General features: G+C 36.5%; 1 protein-coding gene across 3 annotated transcripts in view; it reads right to left on the reverse strand.

The window, feature by feature from the left end:
• Positions 1-2,110: 2,110 nt before the first annotated feature.
• kalrnb (kalirin RhoGEF kinase b) overlaps positions 2,111-22,017 on the reverse strand; it is an 89,651-nt gene continuing 69,744 nt past the window's right edge. For 2 of the 3 annotated variants that reach the window (XM_079884771.1, XM_079884772.1), the window contains 14 exons: positions 15,190-15,467; positions 14,791-14,904; positions 13,980-14,086; positions 13,775-13,841; positions 13,303-13,406; positions 12,263-12,332; positions 12,086-12,172; positions 11,912-12,004; positions 9,010-9,060; positions 8,815-8,892; positions 7,533-7,718; positions 6,840-7,011; positions 6,512-6,675; positions 2,111-3,186 (listed from right to left, as the gene is read on the reverse strand). In XM_079884771.1, coding sequence (XP_079740897.1) covers positions 2,968-3,186; positions 6,512-6,675; positions 6,840-7,011; positions 7,533-7,718; positions 8,815-8,892; positions 9,010-9,060; positions 11,912-12,004; positions 12,086-12,172; positions 12,263-12,332; positions 13,303-13,406; positions 13,775-13,841; positions 13,980-14,086; positions 14,791-14,904; positions 15,190-15,467 — 1,790 coding nt within the window. In that variant the 3' untranslated portion in view covers positions 2,111-2,967. Of the gene's footprint in view, positions 3,187-6,511; positions 6,676-6,839; positions 7,012-7,532; positions 7,719-8,814; positions 8,893-9,009; positions 9,061-11,911; positions 12,005-12,085; positions 12,173-12,262; positions 12,333-13,302; positions 13,407-13,774; positions 13,842-13,979; positions 14,087-14,790; positions 14,905-15,189; positions 15,468-19,578; positions 19,780-22,017 lie in introns of those variants that run through there. The other variant, XM_079884773.1, reaches the window with a different exon arrangement.

The raw sequence follows: 22,017 nt of genomic DNA on the forward strand, positions 1-22,017 counted from the left end.
AATAACTAAACTATTTATTTTATAATATAGTATTTTTAACATGAATGTATAACCTGGGGACATAAAAGTTCCCCTAATTGAAGAATCACCCTTTTATTTTTATTTTATTTTAATTAATTTTTTAATGATAGGGTGGGAGTGTTTTGTTCTTTTTAGGAATTAGTTTTAGGAAATAATTTACATCAATAAAATTTTAACGCAGTGTTTTCAAATCATGCATAATTACAAGTAACTAACCCTAAACCAAACCCTAACCGCAACTCTATACTAAGTACATGTAGTTAATTAATATTACTCAGTACGTACGTAAGTAAAATACTACGTCACCGTAAAAATAAAGTAACCTATTGTAGCATTACTAAATGGTGAAAAAAAGAGAGGGTTAGGTTTTATTTTAGGGTGCCTTTGCTACAGTGTGATTATACAAATAAGTATTAGTATTAATTAATAGTATTAGCATTGATTAACAATATGTATTCATTTTATAATTAGGTTTAGGGTTGGTTCGGGGTTATTTGTTTGTGCAGTTACCTACTATAGTAAGTAGCTACATAAGATGTGTAACAGGGACACTGTAAAATAAAGTGTTACCAACATTTGCAACTTTCATCAATCTCCAATCTCATTAATGAAGAGAGATCCTATAGCAGATCTGTGGATTTTATAATATCCACAGACAATACCTCAATGGATAGAAGTGGACACACGTCTCTTTGTTTTCTGTTGAGGTAACAGTAAATATTTCATAGTTTTGTCTTGTAGCCTATTTAACCATCTGATGCATGAATTATTAACCCAAAGGATAAAGAAATCTTACTGTTTCTTTTTACTTAAAATAAATAATCCCCAATCTTTTTAATTATGTATTTTTGAGAGTTACATAAAGAATATGTGGCCTGTTATTCTATAACTGTATTATTGTGTATAGGTGCTGTATATGCAACAATCATGCCTGATGGTTCGGACAGAGATTGTTTTATGATTGTTATTAAAGCGACTTAGTTTGGATGAATGGCAGCCATCTTGAGCTTAAACTGACACCTAGTGGTTTGGATGCCGCATCACAAAAACGGGAAAGTTTTCACTTACTAATGAAATATGCTTATCCAGGATTAAATTAATACGTGTACTTTTTATTGTTATTAGAATAAAGTTTCCAATAACAGCATGGTTACTGAGATAACGAGAACATTCGACTAGTCATGTGACCATGTCAAGCTTTCCTGACAAACCAAAATAATCTTTCATCCCAAATAAAGTCAAATAAATTAGAATAAATTGTGTTGCTATCAATCTTCATCTCATGTCAGTATTATTTCAAACACGTTTCTAAGCATAAAACTTTTCTTTATGTGTAAAACTATTTTACTCGTTACATGTAGTGACTATAACTTGGCCTAGCCTACATTATGCATGCAACTAACGCTAAATCAAACCCTAACCAGTCAGTATTAAAATATATAATTAAAATACTACCGTGAATGACAGCAGTAGCCCGATGTTTGTGTTGTTCATATTTCATATTGTTGTTCCATTGTTCTGCTTTCAGACTGATTCATCAGAAACACAGTTGTCAGTCACACTTTGTTACACTGTTCATGTGTATCATAGTGCATGTAATTGGAAGAACTCACTGTACAAACATACAATACTGTAACACCGAGACGATTTGTATATGCTTGATGTTGATTGCATGAATATTGTTTTTTACTTTTTATATTTACATTTAAAACAATACTGTTTAGATGACAGATGCACAGATGCACAAATGATACAGAACACATTATGTCCAAGATGAAAAATTGCCAGCTTTATTATGAACAACATTCCAGAGTTTAACAAGTGAAATACCTGCTAGAATTAGTTTTTTTTTTGTTTTTTTGTATGTTTATTTACACGTATTTCTGAGATCTGAATGCTGACAGCAGAAACTACTCTTCAGAAATCAACAACATCCATTTTTAATTGACTAATTTGAGTAAACATCTGGTCTGATATGGTTCAGATGATAACTTATTACATACTAAATCTGATGATGTCAAATGTAAAAATCAGAGGGTCAGGTTTTGGAGGCAGTGCTGACTACCAGGATTTCGTTTTTTTTTGTGTGTGTGTGTGTGTGTGTGTTGGTTTTTTAGAGCCTGACAGGAATAGAGGGACCGTTTTCCTCTGCTGTGTATCTATTATGGCAATGTCAAAAATATTATGTACAAATTTAAAATGATACAGAATAATACATTTAAATCTTTAGTTACAAGTACAGTTATGAGCATTGTGACGATTGTGATATTGCACAACTTGTCGTCATTGCGATACTATTTGTTGGAAAAGTGCAGAATACTTTGTACAGAACACTGAACTGGTTGACAGAACTGAAAGAAAAGAATAAATCTGCCACGCCTAACAGCTGTAAAAATAAGACACTTGGGGGAAAAAAACCTTTCCAAAAATAAAAATCTCAGTAAAAGAAAATATACACAGTGTGCAAATGACTTGGCATAGACAGACAGGGGAAAAAGGGGGAGCCCCATTTGAAAACAGTCTGTTGCGCGTAATGGAGCGTGTTGATGAGAAAGGATGACGTTAAGATCCATACACATCCACACGTAATTCACTGACAAATTCACCTCAGTTTCCTCTCTATACAACACAATCATTTTTTTTTTAAATTATTAGCAATATAATATATTTTCTTGAACTTCCTTTTTTCTATTGTTTTCTTTTTTTTTTTTTTTGCCCATATCGACTATGGGGGGTGATGTCGCACCATTTTTCGTAGCGTGCATCTGTAGTCCTCAACTGTACGGCAGAAGGGAAAGGGGCGGGACTTCCTGTTCTGTCCGACCAACAGTAGCTTAACAGGAGGTTGAGTGGCATGTATCAGCAAGCTTTCCCAGAGTAGGCTGGTGAAACTGAAGGGTGAATGTGAGTAGTGGTTTTATTTCGAGGCGTTGAGGGGGCGTGGCTTTACCGAGTCGAGGATAGCACGTGACCCGGTACCCAGCCCTCTGCAGCAGGTGATTGGCTGTTTGCAGGTCGGTAAACCAGGCACATGTTCTGCTGATTGGACGCCAGGATCTGCACCGTCTCACCAACCACCACGCAGATCTCGTCCTCCTTCACGGCATTGTAATCCTGCTGCACTAGCACCGAAGACAGGCCGTTACACTCTCCCTCGTCCAGCTCCTGGAGGACAAAACCACACGCACACAAATGAAACGTTCTCATTATGAATACACAACTGGTCAAAAGTTTGGAATACTTCAGATGTTGTTGAAAAAAGTCTCTTGTACTCACCAGGGCTGCATTTATTTGGTTAAAAAATATAGTAAAAAACAGTATTGCTAAATATTATTACAATTTAAAAGAACTGTTTTCTATTTGAATAGACTGTAATGCATTCCTGTGATCAAAGCTGTATTTTCAGCAGCATTACTCCAGTCTTCAGTGTCACATGATCCTTCTGAAATCATACAATATGCTGATTTGCTGCTCAAGAAACACTTATAATTATTATTATCAATGTAAAAACAAATTGTGCTGATTAATATTTTTGTGGAAACCGTGATACACTACCATTCAAAAGTTTGGGTATAGTAGGACCCTTTTTTTGCTTTTATTCAGCAATGATGCATTAAATTGACCAAAAGTGACAATGTTATATAACATAATTTCAATGTTTCACAAAAATATTAAGCTGTTTTCAAGAACCGTTATTAATAATTAAATACCAATAATAATTGATAAGCACCAAATCAGCATATTACATCATTATATTTCTGAAGGATCATGTGACACTGAAGACTGCATCACAGGAATACATTTTAATATATATTAAAAAAGTTTTTTTAAATTGTAATATTTCGTCTTAAACTGTAATTTTAATCAAATAAATGCAGCTTTGGTAAACATTAGAAAAATACAAAAAAACAATTTGACTGGTAATGTATGCAAATTAAATATGTGGACTTCAAACGTATTTGTCCTTCTTCATACGGCCGAGCGCTTCAGGACAAATCAGAACAAAAGTCTGTTCCTCACTGTCTCCGCCAGTGCCAACCTTGACCTTCTACTGGCATGAGAAATAAATAGCCGGGTGAAAAGCTTAGCTTCGAGACGCTTAAAAATAAAAAGTAGCAAGTGGCTCCTCCAGTCTGGAATTCAGTGATAGTGTGATTTATTAGGGACACAGAATGCAGGGTGTGCCAAGGCCAAGTTACAAGCTCACCAGAGAGAGAGAGAGAGACTGCGGCGAGAAGAAAAGACTGAACGAGAGAAAGTAGAACGGAAGAAAGAGACCCTGCAGAGAGAAGAGAAACAGGTACGGAACACGGGCAGAGCTGGAAAACTAGGCCATTCTCCCCACTAAGAATAACTAGCAGGAACCTCTCCTCCCCTCAAAGACAATTAGACTGGAACTTCACAGCACTGCAGCACGGACACATTCAGCTCAGCGAGGAGACGCATACACACTGCAGAGACTAGTGTACTGTGATCTAATTATGTTTAATTACATCTATCTGGCCTAGATGAGACGCTAATTAAAAAGGTCTGGGAATCTAATTGAATTTGTTAGATAATACACAATCCTATTTAAGCACAGAATGCAATTGAGATAATTGGTCTCCTGTCACACAGGTTGTTTAGGGTGCGTTCACACTAGAGCTTTTGCTGTGGAAGTCAGTTTGACGTCAGAGTTCAGATCGTTTGGTAAGTGTGAGAGTGGTGAGATCGCAGACAGCAACATAGTGTCGGCCCAGATCCGGCCCACATCTGGGCCTGTGTTAGCCTGGGTGCCAGCCCGAACCCCGCCCACAATATTTTTTGGTCGGGAAGTTCGGTCTGGACTCGCTCCGTTGAGGAGCTATTATGCCCGAACAAAAATTGTTCGGACCAATCAAATTGTCAGGGCGGGCTTTATACGATGATGATGGACAGATGAGCAACGGTAACGTAATCACCTACGTCACCAAAGAGTGCTTGATTTGAATTAGTTTACAACAAAGACGAGTGCAGCTGGAGAATTGAGATTTCACGAGTTCACATTTACAAATAAGTCAGATAGAATAAATGCTTATAGCCTATAAGATTTCACGAGTTCACACAAATAAGTCAGATAGACTAAATGCGTATATGACGTGCTGTCCGAGGGCTGTGGGCTCGGTAGCCATACTCCCCCCGTGTTCCTGGTTGTGAGAGAACAAGACAAGAGTGAGGATTCGGGGTGGTGGAGGGATGCTGAAAAACTGTCAAGGACTGTTAGGTAAGTTGACAGAGTGAATATGCTTCCTCATGCTGATATAGGGTAACGTTAGACATGGTATTGTTTGATGACAAGTTGATATTGGATTGATTATTTGTACGTGCTTCTCCCGAACTTTGTTTATGAAACATCATGTGTAGATTCCGCCATCGCGTCTGTTATAGAAGATATATCCACAGCGCATTCATTTTAAATGAGGAACAGAGAGCCGCGACATTTTGTTGGTTGAAAATATGAATGAAGAACATGCGTCATTTACTCCGTTGCTCTGATTGGTTGTAGGTCTATCCAATTGAGTGCAGAGGTTTTTTTTTTTTCCTTGTTCGGTTGAGACACGCCCCATAATCAAATCTCTATGGAGCAGTCTCAGACTCACATTCTGACTAGAATATGAGTATGACGAAGTCAGGCTAGGCCTGTGTACCAGATGTGGGCCAGATCTGGGCTGACACTATGAAATTAACTGTCAAAAAATGCTGTTCTTTTGAACTTCCTATTCATCAAAAAATTCTGAAAATAAATGCATTACGCTTTTCATAGATTTCTGAAGGATCATGTGACACTGAAGACTGGAGGAATGATGCTGAAAATTAATACAGGAATAAATTAAGAGGCTTCTTTCAAAAACATTAAAAAATCGAATTGACCCTCAACCTTTTGAACAGCACGCTCATATTTTTCATAAATAAAAACCTATTCATACTTTGAAAAAAAAATATTATAAATATATGAAAAATACTATCTGGAAAAGATTTACTTGCTATTAAGTTGACTATTAAGTTTATTTTTTTAAAGAATTTGTGATTAATCTCATGATTTCTGAGCAGTGTTTAGAAAGCAGGATGAAACAGTAATGTCAAATTTGGTCATTTAAAATATTTGATATTTTACTTATTTAAAATTGAATTTTTTTTTGAACTTTTCCAGTGATCAGTTATCATGATGGAATTTACCAACATTCAGAGCAATTCAAGCTTGAAGTACCACCTTATGTTTAATGATATGGACATAAAGTAACATAAAAATAACAAAGCCACTTTTTGTCATCTGCCACAATAATGTAACGTCTTGGAAAATCTTCATTTGGGTGCTTTTCTTCAGCAAACATTGATATGTTATCAATTTGATTCATTAATTGCCATATTAATTCAATAATTTGCTTTAAAACATAAAAAATAGCTAACTGATTGACAGCCCTAGTTATTAGTTTACATGTAGATTTGTGTAATATTTTTGAATCATGCTCACCTCTGCATGCTTATTGGGCTTGTGGGCGGGGCTTCCGTTGGGGGCGGTGTTGGGTTTGAGGGGGGTGGAGGGGTGAGAGGATGAGGAACGGCTGCTATTGGACAGCTGCCTGGTCAAAGATCCTCCACTCTCTTTCTTGTGGTATTCCTGTGGGTTCTGAAGAGCTGATCAGAAAAAGATGAGCAGCAGGTTATGAACGATCCCGGAAATAAAAAAATAAATGTAAAAGAAAATAAACAGCACTGAGATCTGTTTGTTTTTTGGTCATAAACCAGCAACTACCAAGATACCAAATTCCACGCCCTGAACCCTTTTATAATGCGCTCACCGGTGAGGAAATTGATCTGCATGTCCAGTAGTTTTTGGATGCTTTGGACCCACTCTTTCTTGATGTCGATGTTGGCGGCCTGTAGCGTCAGTCGTTCAGATGAGCCACGACATAACAGCACAAACTTACAGGGGTCACTGTCCGCATGTTCCTCCAAGCTCAAGAAGTTCACCTGCAAAGGTCAACACACACACACAAAAAGTTGCACAACATAAAAAAAGACTTATTTGTGACCCTGGATCAAGGGTATAATAATATACTCACACGGGTATATTTGTGGGAATAGCCAACAATACAATACATTGTATGGGTCAAAATTATCGATTTTTCTTTTATGCCAAAAATTATTAGGATATTAAGTAAAGATCATGTTCCATGAAGATATTTTGTAAATTGCCTACCATAAATATATAAAAAATAATTTTTTGTACATAAATGTACAACTTTAAAGGCGATTTTCTCAATGTTTAGATTTTTTTGCAACCTCAGATTCCAGATTTTCAAATAGTTGTATTACCATACATCATACATGTATGTATGATGACCATACATGTGTAACCATACATCAATGGAAAGCTCACTTATTCAGCTTTCAGATGATGTATAAATCTCAAAAATTGACCCTTGTGACTGGTTTTGTGGTCCAGGGTCACATTTATTTACTCAACTTGGATCAACTTGTGCTGAATGTACCTTGATGCTCTTTTTAAACTGGTACCCTGGTGTAGACGAGCCTTTCCGAAGCAGCTCGCTGAAGATGACGATCTGTTCGAAGAGGAACACTCTGCGCTCTTTACTGCGGGACAGAACGCCAGAGTCCTGCTCTGTCACAAAGAACGTGTCCTGTTGCAATAACTTTCCCTGAGCTGTCAACTTCCCCTGTGCAAAGAAACACAAGCAATCCTAAGCAATCACCCGAGCACGCACTTCTGTTTCTGTGATCTTCTAGATCAAGTCAAGATACCTGAATTTTTTAGGAGCGGTTGTAGACTGCATTTAGCTGCAGTGTGTACATGGCCTGTGTCTTTGTGACTTTACATGCCATCTTTAGGTAGCAGTTTACTCTCTTTGGATGCAGTTAGTGCAATTTCTCAGAAAATTCCCTCGATATAAAATAACAGCAGTTTTCTGCACCAATTATTTGGAACTTCATTCGTTTGTTAGTCTATTACATCATGTGCTGCACAGCACAAAGTTCAAAACAGTTCAAAGTCAGTTTAGTTGACAGACGCCACATTTCATCACAGTTTTGTTCCTAAACATATGTATACACTTTTGTAGCAATATTTACATGTGTAAAAGTATTTCTTCTAAACTCACATTTTACTAATGGATTTCTGTTGTAAATAAAGTATGCTAAAGTGATAGTTCACCCAAAAATGAAAATTCTGTCATCATTTACATCATTTCTTTCTTCTATTGAACACAAAAGAAGATATTTTGAAGAATGTTGGTAACCAGACAGTTCATGGTAGCCATTGAAGCCATTCTTCATAATATCTTCTTTCATGTTCAACAGAAGAAAGAAACTCATACATGTTTGGAACAACTAGAGGGTGAGTAAATGATGACCGAATTTTCACTTTTAGGTGAACTATCCCTTTAATGTTACTATTACTACTGTATATTACTGAAGTCTAGCCTCAAAGCTTACAGCTGATTGGTCCGTTGTTAGAGAATATTCTAAGTTGTGCTTTAGTGCTTCCAGTTTATAGAGATTCAAGTTTTCACTATGCTTCCAATATAAACCTGATGTTCGCATTATAATAGTACTATATAATTATACTATTAGATGCATCATGCTGATAATAACTGTCAGTGTAAATTTGAAGCATTTATTGCTTCTGCCAGTCAGGCAAAAGTAATTCACCTTTGCAATTACATTTGTAATTATAATAATTACAGTTACAATAAATACAAATTAGCAGTTTATTTTCATGAAGTGTTTTTCTGGTCTCGTGAGAGGTGAGTTTACCTCGTAGCCCTGCAATCGTCCAAGATTCATCATGTCGTTACATTGTTTGGGCACCAGGGACATCAGCTCAACTGCTTTCTTCAGGACAGAAATTACAGACCAGCAATGTCAATACAACACTGGACTCTTCAAACAGAAGCGTATGAGATGTATAGAATTTATTTAGGTTCATAAAGAATTGCTTAGGTCACCTACCTCTAACTCTTTACAGTCCAGACCTGCTTTAGTGCTGTACTTCAAAAAGTCCTTCAAGTCACAAATAAAGCAAAGACAAGAAACTTAAAATAGGATAATAATTTGACCATACAGCAATGTTGTTATTGTTAACCAAAACTAAAAATGCACATTAATTAAAATAAAATAAACGTTAACTTAAATAAAATATTAAAAACTTTACTTCAGATAGCAACATTCATAATTTCTGTTTAGCACTGAAATGACTCAAACTAAAACTGAAATAAAGACATAAAAAAACTAAAAACTAAATTTAAATTTTAATATTAATAGGCAAAGTATTAATAAATGGTATATTAATGATACTAAAATGGTATATTATAATGGTATATTAATGATACTAAAATAACACTGCCATATGGTAAAATAATAATAATAATAATAATAATAATAATAATAATAATAATAATAATAATAATAATAATACTACGAGTAGTAATACCTTTAGAAAAATGTACAATTGTAGTCATAGTTTTGCTTGGGCATTGTGTGAGTCTGTTTTTGCTAAAATCTCTTTTGCCATCTCTCAGACTCTTAAGAAAGGAAGGGGGATAGATAAAACTGACTTTTTTTTTCAAATTACCCATCAAAAAAGAAAAACAGGAACACAGTGCAAACTGTAATAGACTGAATAAAGTGAATTATGAATGCGTAATTGTTCCTTCAGGGCTTGCCGTAGAGAGTATATGTTTATGCGCAGCTTTAGTGAGAAAGGGATTTACACTCAATAAACACACACTGTTCTGACTCTGCCTCTTATTTTATTAGTCACTTAAGTGAATAAGAACCCGACAAAATCCCTCTGTAAACAATAACCATTTGCTAACGCCCACCCGCTGTGCTGAGAGACGTGTGTGTGTGTGTGTACAGACTCCCTGATTCTACAACAATGTAAATGAGGCTTGAAAATCAAAGTGTGATGCTGACATAAGGTTTTCTGGGAGTTTTTAGTGTGCTGCTATGTTGTGGCTAGGGTATTCTGGATTGTTGCTGAGTCAAGTGTCTGTATTATTATGGTTCCTAAATACACAGTCATTTAAAAGTCTGAGGTCAGTAAGGTTTGTTTTTCCAAAGAAATGAATACTTTTATTCAGTAAGGACTCAATAAGCTAATCAAAAGTGACAGACAATAAAATTGTAATAATTTTTTGTTTAATTTTCTGTGCTCCAAAGAAAAAAAAAAGAATCATGGTTTTCACAAAGAAATTAAGCAGCACAACTGTTTTCAACATTAATAATAATGAGAAATGTTTTTTGAGCAGCAAATCAGCATTTTAGCACAATTTCTGAAGGATCAGACTGGAGTGAAGATGCTGAAAATTCAGATTTGCCATTGCGGAAATAAATTAAATGTAAAATATTATTAATATAGAAAACTATAGCTTTTCAAAACCCTGGGTTATTGTCAAGGGGTCGGAACCTTTTTTGGCCAAAGAGCCAATTATTATTTTGTTGGTTAAAGAAAAAAATATTTTTTTTCAATAAAATTTAAATTTAAATTTAGTACATTTATTAGGTCCACACACAACTAAAAACAAACAAATATGCAACAAACAATAAATAAGTTGCAATATGGAATTAATTGTGGAGGGCGTCCACTGTGAGGTTGAGTTACCAACTGAGTTGCATAAATCCTGTTCTTGTGTGAGTGAGTGAGTGAGTGAGTGAGTGAGTGCAGAACAATGCGCAGTACTTACGTCGAATGTGTTTACATGAATACTCACCAAGGCGGGCATTTTGACATATTCTGTAGCTACTATGCTTGTCTGTGTTCTGCTCCCTAGACAGATGTGGGTCCAGATCCGGCCCACATCTGGGCCGTGAGGAATCCACGTGTACCAGATGTGGGCCGGATCGGAGCCGACATTATGTTGCTGCCCGGGTCGGAGCGTGCGCACAGAAAATATCCTGTCAGTAGCAGATTCAGTTTTCTTTTGTGGCTTTTTTATATTTCTTTTTAATATTAATCTTATCCCATTTACTATCTCATTCATCCATGTTCCGATATTAATAACTTCAATTAATAACAGTATCGTCCACTGAAAGATGCGCGAATTATCATAAATTCTACACATTTATAGGACATAAAAGGTCTCTGCAACAAAAACGAATGTAACCAGTAATATATTTCGAAATGTCTCTTGGGACGGCGTTAGCACCGTTTTTGTGCTGTTAACCCCGCACTGCGGTGCCACACTTGGTCGAACTGTGGTCTCCGGCGCGGGAGGCGCGCACGCTAACAAGGACACTAAAGACGCCTAGCATCGTCTGTTACACTCACCCACCTAAACCTTTCTCCCATCCGGGTCACGGCACCAAATGTAACCGGTCCTACTTGATCCGCTAAGAGCGGGATTCGAACTGGCGTCACTGGCGTGGGAGCCGGGCACGCTAACAAGGACGCCAAAGACCGCAGCCACTAGCGTCGGTCACAAGCGTGACTGAGTCACAATTGTCAGTCACAATTTGAGTGACACAAATTTCATTCTTACCTTTATAGTCCAAAAAGTCCATTCAGGACAAACTTGATAGTACAGCTGTCAGAATATAATGAGGTTGGGCAAAGTTAAAGCCTTTGCATAAACATATTGTGTACAGCGTTTGTCCAATCAGTGACACTGACACCGCAAATATGCAAATAAGGACGTTAACCTAAGGTTTATGAATGTACAGTGTGAAACGTCAGTTTATGAATACCAAGGATTAATTGTTAACCTCAGGTAAATTATGAGGATTCCGTTTACCCGGGGTTTAGAATGACCCAGGTCTAACTATTTCAAGTGTGAAAAGCCCTTATGTTTACCATGGTATGTATTGTAAGGATATAAGTCTCATCATGATTGTGTAATTCAGTGGCTAATACCTTGAGCAGGAGCTGGTATTTGGTGATCCTCTGGATGGGTTTGATCAGGTAATCACTGATGGACAGTCTGGAGTTTATCTCCTGCTGCACCTCCTGACAGAAACTCCAAGAACATCAGCAAACGAGCACTTTACTTAAGAGGAAACAGAACTGAGCTGCTCAAATCACACTCACCTCGAAGAATCCGTCATATTCAGCCACAACAAACTCTGAGCGGGGCTTGTTCTGACAGTAGATGACATACATGTGTAACCTTCTCTCCTGCATAACAGAGGATAAGATTTAGAATGAAGTTTACTACAACACTTAGACACACACACACACACACAGAGTTTATTCTGTCGAACTCACATGTTTGATAAACAGCTCGGCCAGTCTGTCGTGGTCCTGCAGACATTTCTCCAGTTCACCGAGGAAGAACCTTTAAAAATAAGAACAGAAAACATTTTGTGACGTGTATAAGCTTCCCTCATTCAAACTGAATAAGATTCCCATCAGAGATTCAGTCCGTTTCCTTCTCCAGTGTGCGTAATTGTTGATATATCAACAAGGAAATTTAATGCATACGTTTTGCATGCTGATTATTTTTATTTGCTATCAAAAATGACAATCTAGAAAAAGACACCATTTTATGGAAATAGTGTGAAAGACAGTGACAACATTGTAGAGTGAATATACATTACAGTTTAAAAGTTTGGGGTCGGTAAGATTTTTTCACTGAACAAAAAAACAGTATAACAGTAATACATCATTACTATTTAAAAGAACTGCATTCTATTTGAATATATTTTAAAATGTAATTTATTCCTGTGATGGCAAAGCAGAATTTTCAGCATCATTACTCCAGTCTTCAGTGTCACATGATCCTTCAGAAATCATTCTAATATGCTGATTTGCTGCACAAGAAACAATTATTATTATCAGTGTTGAAAACAGTTGTGCTGCTTAATAGTTGATGAAGTTATGAATCTTTTCAGGATTCTTTGATGAATAGAAAGATCAAAAGAACAGCATTTAATTAATTTAATAGACATCTTTTGTTATATTATAAATGCATTTATTTATATAAAAAAAAAATTTATAACTTTCCTAAAAAAATCTACTGAAATCTTACTGACCTCAAACTTCTGAACGATAGTTTACCAAATATATCAAATTCTATATATTATATAAATCAACACTCCACAAAAAGGATTTTTTTTGGACTTTGTAGTTATTATTTAATGAGGATATTATCATTTTTTTTCTGTTAGTTCCTTTAAATAAAGCAACAAAACTTCAATGAGTATTTGAGTGGCTTTATTAAATTAAGTTATTAGTTTTTGACCAGCTGCAAAAAATTATTTCTAGCCTAGCATTAGGTTTTGTTTAAGAAAATAGCTGTGGTTTACTCTTTATGCCAGTCGTAGATTTGATGAATGTTCCCGAATACGATCTTATCCTTCCCCGTCATGTCCTCCGGAATACCTTTTTCCCCAATCCTTTTCATAAAGTCCTGGAGATAATGAGAAAAACAGGCATTCGGAAACTATTTAATAATAAATGTTCCTCTGTGGTTTATTGCGGCACCTTAGGAAAAGTCTTATCAATAACCCCTTTGCACTGTATATGGTTCTCTGGAGAAAAAACTGCTCTTGATGTCACATTATACTCTATGTTTTTCAGATCACTGTAATCATTTTTGTCCTGCAAGTAATATATAAGGTGACTAATGCAAATCAGCTGTTATGATTGTGAACAAAAGTATCACAGAGGTTTAACCAAATGTTGAAATGTGCTGTGTCATGACAGGACATCTACATTTGTAACAGATAACATGTGTGTGCACCTTTCTAAATGATTTTGTTGTTATCTGTCACATACCTCAATTATGACACCCAGATCCTTCACATAGTCTCTCTCTGTCTGCACCATTTCATTTAACACAAACCTGTAGATAGTAGAAATATGAGAGATATCAGAATACACCATAACATCAGCATGTTTCAACTGGTATACTAAGATTTGCACCTTTATTTGTTGTTGAATTCATTTGCTCAGGCTTTGAGCAGGTCAGATGAGTACTTACATTCGCCCTCTCATGGCCTTGTTCTTCTGCTCTGTTTCTGGGTCTCTGGGTGTCTGATCAGACGGGGAGACGCTACCCAACACTGGGAAAGAGCCAGGCTCTGGAGTCTGAAAGAGATAAAGTGAAAGACGGCGAGAGAGATAAGAATCAAAACTGAAAGGGAATGCACAAACAATGAGGACAAAGTGTATAAAGAAAAGCTAAACATTTTGTTATTTGCAAACCCAAATTAATTATTTCTTCTATGAACAAGATGTTCAAACTGGTAAGGTGAACTGAATTAAATTATTCATTTAAAAGATCAAAAAAAATGTCATGGGTTGACTGAAGAAAGTTAAGGTTTGTGAATTGATGAAAAGCTAACAAATAATTAAATCATAAAAATTAAAATAAACAGATCATTGTAAACTGTAAAATGAACAATGAGTGACAACCGCATTCTACAACCAAATTAACCCCCGAATAATGCAGGTAATGACTATGCAGTGTGTCCAAAACCAAACTGAACAACTAGTTGTTAATGACTTTTAAGTTTACCCAACTATAACGAGTTCCGCTTCTGAGAAACCCGGAAATGTGAAAAGGCGCTACATTAACATAAATAATTTATGTTAAAAAAGTTTGGCTGACAAAAAAAAAAAAACATGGTTTAGAACAAGATGAGAGTGAGTAAATGATGACAAAGTTTTCATTTTTGGGTAAACTGCTCCTTTACTAAAAAGGATCAAGGATGCAAAAAAAAAAAAAAAAGAAAACAAGAAAAGGAAAGGAAAAAACAACAATAAAAAATTAACGAAAGTCTGTGTTTCACCTTCTCCTCCTGAGCGGAGGAGTCCTTGATGATCTCCATGGGGGGAGGGAGGGGTGTGTGGGGCTCGTCTTCAGCCTCTTCTTCTCCTCCGCTGTTCACTCCTCGTCTTCCTCTCTTTGGAGAAAGAGTCATTCCCATTTAAATAAAAACCGCCACCCTTGAGCCAACAGGAATCTATCATTCATGACTTCTAACAGCAGGCACGCTCCTCATAAAACATGCACCTATACAGGAAGCTCTTTTACATAGATTTGTAGGTTACTACACTAAAATATGTTAGGTGTGGTACCAGATAAAAGGAGAATGCATTTCTACACATTGTTTGGTATGTGGTATTATTACAGTGCTGGAATGTTGAAACACTGCAGTGTAAGTACATTTCCTAAATAGTTTTCATACCTCTTCAGTGCTGTCTTGGTGTGACGGCCCCAGTTCTACACTTTTGCGACCGTCTCGTTTACGTTGCTTATTGTTGGGTTTTTTAGCGTTAGTGTTGTCGCCTTTGCCGTGGCTGAGACGCCGTACGGGGCTGGTGAGCCATTTTTTTAATGTGTTTCCAGTAGTTCCAGAGCGTTTGGGTCCCGGGGAACCGGTAGGCAAAGAGGTCACCGATGTCTGTGGCTGCAGTGATGCGGAGGACTCCGATTTGACCTCTGAACTTCCCACAGGATAGTTTTCTGTTGAATAAAAATGACAGAGAAATTATATAGAGATACTGACCATGCAGAAATCCTACAATGGAATTAATAGACAACCAATAAAAAGTAAACAATTCTGAGTAAGATTTTTTTTTAAATAAACTAAGATTTTTATTCAGCAAGGACACATTAAGTTGATAAAAGTGGCATCAGTGTTATTTTAGTATAATTGATATACTACAGTTTTTGTTTATATATATATATATATATATATATATATATATATATATATATATATATATATATATATATATATATATATATATATATATTCTATTTCAAAGTCTTTGGAACATTTTCTTCATCAAAGAATCCAGAAAAATGTATTACAGTTTCCACAGAAATATTAAACAAATATTTTAATAAACAGACAGCCAATAAAGGCAATCACAATTTTGACATAATATATAACCTAAGAAATCGGCATGTAATATATAACCTCAGAACATTTAGAACAAGCCATTTAACCCCTGAAAAATTTGCATAATATATAGAACATTAAAAAAGGTCTTATACCAGCTCAGCGATGTTCACTGCAGCCGAAACATCAAAAAACCCACAGAACCAAATCCAACAGCTGAAAGCCAAGAAACCTGAGCACAATGTTGGACATCAGCCTCTCTGAGGTGAAAGGAAAAGCAATTGTCTAGTCTATAGGCCACTAGTTGTTATAGCTGACAACTGTAGAGTGACAAAACCAGCTTGACCTGATCTGAGCATAAAGGCCTTCTGTGACTCCACATAGCACACATTACAACAAAGGCAGACTGCACGTCACAGTGAAACGTACTGAGGACTTTACGGCACATGGAATTTAACACAGAAAAATGTACTTATCCTTCAAATTGTAAAATCGAATATTTAGTCATTTAAACTATCATACTGAAGTATATAACAGTTAAACATTTCGTTTTAGCATAAAACTGGTGTAATAGATTTGCTTATCAGACTTGTCTGCGTAAATCCTCATAACTCATGTTATGACTGGCAAAAGAGGTAAAGCCAGTTGCTTTCTTTCACTTGGTATCCAGAATACCACAAAGGCACATGGAAGGGATGTTGGCTAACTACTAGGTGTTTTATTCAGAAAGGACAGCTTAAATTGATCAAAACTGACAGTAAAGACTTTTACATTGTTACAAAAAAAATCCTACTTGAAATAAATGCTGTTTTTCAACATTTCAATAGAAAAGCAATTGGATGGCATTTAAATATCCTGGCTATCCATACCATCCTCAAATTATCCTTCAACATTCTGAGCTCCAAAGCTGCTACAAACTGCTGAGTTGACTGCGGAGCTGCAAACTAAAACCAGGAATTACGTAAGAAACACAAAACAGAACAGAAGTTTATCCTCCTGGACATCTATTCCCTCCTCATAGAGACAATGTAGACAACTTTACAGCTCAAACAACATCCCCCAACATTCATGTTAAGTGCTTTAACTAAATTATGAGCTTTATGTTTGTGCTTTTTAAAACCCACCAGTACCACCGCTAGGTTTCCGCTGTAAGTGCATTGCTGTAAATGCATTTGATCTGTTTTTAGGATCTAAGGGATGAGTCAAAATGATTTTCTGTGCTAATTAACAGCGTCCATAGACATTTCTGTAAGTAGCAAATAACCAGGAATCCTTAGAGGATGGGCTGAGACAACCAACCTGATGCCTCATGCCCACTGCTGTCCGCTTCAGTGCAGATCATTAACTCAATGCTGGTTCAGACACTGCAATACTGAGTTACCGTAGACATTGCGTAAGTGACTTCCCATGGGGTGAGAATGGGACAAAGGTCACTTCCTTATTACGAGTTTCTTCAAAGAGCCATTTACCCCCATCCACCCCTTGAAACTTCCCCGCCAAAACCCCCTCCCAGGTATTGACCAATCAGATCTCACCCTGCTTGTCCTGACAGCCTCAGGGAGGATCCACGCTGATCACGTGCAGGGATAATGCTCCTTTGTTATGCTTAATTTCCTTAAGTTTCACTGCTGTCACTACAACAGGCGCCTGATGGTTAAACATTCCAACATTAGCAACAGACAAACTGAATCTTCATACTGCTACAGTACCTTTTTATCTGAATTTCTCTCTCAATATCAGATAAAACACCCACCTGATATAACCAGTCACCCACACTCATGTGCACAAGTTGCTGATGTTACATTCTATCCAGAACAAAAACAACAAAAAGAAGGACTAAAAGTCCTGTAGAAAATGCAGGAACAAATGTATTGTGTTCACACTTTGTAGGGTGAGCAGCAGTACTGCAGTACTCCAATTATTGTTGGATCTCAAACTAAAAACAAAAACAGGAAAAAACGCATTTTATCAAAATGCAATATTAATCTAATGTTAACATCGACCAATGCTAAAGAATACTTAATTAATGTGACACCGTACATAAATAATGACTATTTTAATATAGTAAGGTTACCTAACAGTGAACAATACAGTTGTTACCGTATTGATTAATCTTGGTTAACATTTGTGAATAAAAATACAAATGTTCACTGTTAGTTCATGTTAGCTCAGGTCCATTAACCCCTTGCTCATCACCCCCAATTTTGGCAAGTGCTGCATACATGAAATGCCCAAAATAAAAAGGTTACTGCTCATAAGTAATTCTGAATAGAAACATAACACACATACATTTAGAAAGCCAACCCTTGAGAGTTTATAGTTCAAGACTCAAAATTAACCAGACTGTTATTAATATTGAGATATATAAGCTCAAACATATTTTGAACTAAAATAATCTGGGATCACCAGTGATCCCTGTCAGGTAAGGGGTTAAATAATATTAACAGATACAAACTCCGCTTCACGTCGGGGTCCTGATCACCCTGTCGGGGTTTATTCTGCGATAACAACCAGTTGGATGTACATTATCCATTCCATATATCTATGCAATATCTATGCAATGTATGTAAATACATTGATATGGCATTATTCACATTATAACCCAGGCATAAAATCTGATACAAAAGTCAGTCAATAAGTGTACAGTGTCATCAATCTGTCCACTAAGAGGTTCTTGTTAAAAAAAAAAGTTCGAAGACCCCTGATCCTAATTCACACAGCCAATTGCTAAGAGCCAAAATGTGCAGAATCTTCAAAGAGCGTGTTATTCTTCAAGAAAAAAAGGGTAAGAAATGATCAAACAGAGCAGAGAACTTGATTTGAGCTTCAAAGCTGAGGGAACAGCAGACACATTGGTTTGTTGATGGTGAAATTAGGTTACAGGAAAACAGAGAAGCTTGAGGGGGCAGTATCGCTCACACACACACAGCTTTCCTATTTTTTTCCATTAATTATGCTTTAAAAAAGCAAAACACAGTAGACATGAAAAAGGGAAAAAAGAAAAAGGGATACAATTTAAATTTGAATGATATATTTATGAATAACAAATCACCTTATAACGTAAAAAAAAATAGGTAACCGCTAAATTATCTGTTTTTATTCATGTCAAAATTCCTATTTTCGATAATACAACTGCAAGCTGACTACATGAGATTAAACCTCAATGTTTATGAATGAATGTCAGAAAAGTCATTTCGAAGGGTAAGATGGGTAAAAAAAACCTCTTGAGGTGTTCCTGTAGCGCAATCCATAGAACATGGTGCTAGCAACACCAAGGACATGGGTTACATTTTTAAGCAATACATGGACTTATGGAAAATATATACACTAATTGCACTTAGTTGCTTTTGACAATGTAAATGCTTGTCGACCTCCAAAAAAAACAAGATTGCTGAAAGAAAAATCAGCAATGCTTTTGCATTAAACACGAAACCCTGTTATCTGTAAATAATTGTTAGTTGAATCACTCAAAACACCCTTGAGCTCGTCTGAGATCTCCAGGATTCAGATCAGTGAACCGTTACATTAAATACCAGAGTTCAGATGAAAAGATGCACATACACCAACAACAAATTCCATTAAACACACAAAACTCAATCATAATCATTAACCCAGACACACAACACTCAACTCCCACAGGGCATGAACAGACACACACTGTGAAAAGAAATTCAACTGAATGCATCTGCATACATTCCACAAGCAAACAGACTGTGTTGACTTACGCACCTGCGCCATCACAACAGCAAATCTTTCCCAAAATCCAACTGAGACAAACTCCACAAGAGCAACACGACCTCCCACTCCGCATGCTGCTCGGTCACCGTCTCATATGTGCGTCCAGAGACAGGTGAGAGACAGAGAGGAGGAGAAAGGGAGAAGGGCGGTATAGGAGGTGGAGGACGCTTTGACTCAGCCCGCTTTAATACTGAAGCTAAGCTGGAAGTTCAACGCTACTCTTTTTCACAATAAAGAGGAGGGGCCAGGGGGCGGGGCCAGGGGCCACTGAGACACACACACACACACACACACACACACACACACACACACACACACACACACACACACATTCAGAGGGATACAGGAAGACTCCACTGAATTCATTGAGGTCTGCAAAATCCAATATGCAAAAATAGTTTTTTTCTCCTCAAACGACACTGGAGGAAAAAAAGCAGAAGTCACAGTTTTTGAGTTGTTCCATGGAAAGACAAAGTAGTATTGTAAGTGTAGTTCATTTGTGTGTGTGTGTCTGTGTGTGTGTGTGTGTGAATCCTTACATCAGCTACGTCTGCATGCTGCAGTGGCCCATTTTTGAAAGGGTGTGTCTATATCACAAGATCTCCATCCCCACTACAGCAGTTTCAGGAACACAAACATACATACAACTAAATGGTCATATTATACACATAAGTATCTTAAGCATCAAATAACAGACACATTTAAGATATGCAAACATCAATGAAAAGAAAAGCAAGAAAAGCACTCACGATAATAAGGTAACCTGCGTTTACACTCTTAAAGGTAGGGTAGGCAATTTGCTTTATAAACACTTGGTTGAAACTCTCTTTACATCCTGATAGCAATCAATAATAGAAGTGGTCTAAATATAAAAACATGTACATATATCTTCTGTGGAAGTCTCAGGACCAAAGAATGTTTGTCCGAATGCAATGATAGGATACCTGCCTGTCAACATATGTATTTCCATACCTCTGTGCACCGTCTCTCGTGACGCTTTGCAGACTCTGCTCTGAGATGCCACTGAAGAACCCTTTTTGGTTCTCTAGTCTAAAGAACCTTTCAGTGAGCAGTTCTTAAAATAACCGGTTTCTTCTTACTGTGAAGAACATTTTAATAATTTAAAGAACTTTCTTTTTCACTATAAAAAGCCTTTTGTGTAATGGAAAGGTTCCATGGATGTTAACAGCTCTTCACTGAACCATCAATGGGAATAAAGAATCTTTATTTTTAAGAAAATTATAAAATAAACTGAAGAACTTGCAAGGTTATTCAGTTGATCAATGGAAAAATAGACATTACCTCGTGGTTATTTATTATAAAAAAAGAAATTTCACAATTTATTAAAAATAAAAAATGTATGATTTTTTCTTTTAACTTAGATTCATTGTTTGGTGTTTTTTTACCTTCATTTTTTGCCTTAACTGTCTTTATTGTTTCAATAGCAAGCGGAGCTTCTAACGGCAGCTTCAGTTAAGCGATGACTTTAACAATTAGCGATTGGCTCTTTTAGATAAGGCGGGACTTATTTTGCCATATTTCACATTGCAAGTTTTGTAAAAATATTATTTTAGTCTTTCTTCTTAAAAATTTCACATTTAATTCAGTGTGTTACTTGCCATTTCTTTGTAATTATTTGTGAAATCTGTTTCAACACCAATTTTTTTTCAGTGTATAAGTGAAAATGTGAAACGTTGTGGCAAACTTTCTAAGTACAGCTCAACTGAGGAGAAAGGTATACTATATTTCACATGTTTTAACTATCTCATGGAGGACAGTCAGTATATGCCATTTTCTTTTCTCCAGGTTGGCCCTACTTGGAATTATATACCTACATTGTACAGGTTAACTATGTGACAACCGGCAGGGCAACATTTTGGAAATAAAGTTCCAAGAACATCAACATGACGGTCCAATAATAGGGCTGAAGTTGACAGAATGAGGTGTAGCATAGCGTACAGTTTACTGTCAGGACAGAATCCTTCATGCCGACTAAAGATTTTCCATGCTTCTATGCACTACTTTCTGTTTACTATAACCCTATTGCATCAGATATAGCACACACATACACACACTCCACATACCCACAGCAATGTCACCTACTAACAACAAACAGGCAGAAATGTGAACAGGCATCGAAAAAATCCAAATGATAATTGACCAAGATCATTCCAGATTAAATTCTTTGACAGCATCTAAATTATCAAGGTGCATGAACTTCTGGTTATGTGTTACATATATTAATTCCTGTCGATGAAGTTTACACCATGTAAACATTCATATTCACAGGGCGGTGGACAATTTACAGTTGAGTTGTAGAAAGAGTTAAAAGTTCAAGACAACACAGCTTGTCATAGTTCAGCAGTCATCTTGACCAGTCAGTTCTTCGGTTGATTTCTATTCATTTATTTTTCTTGAAACCTACCTGGA

This window comes from Squalius cephalus (assembly GCF_949319135.1).
Source record: "Squalius cephalus genome assembly, chromosome: 10".
NCBI classification, from domain to species: Eukaryota; Metazoa; Chordata; class Actinopteri; order Cypriniformes; family Leuciscidae; genus Squalius; species Squalius cephalus.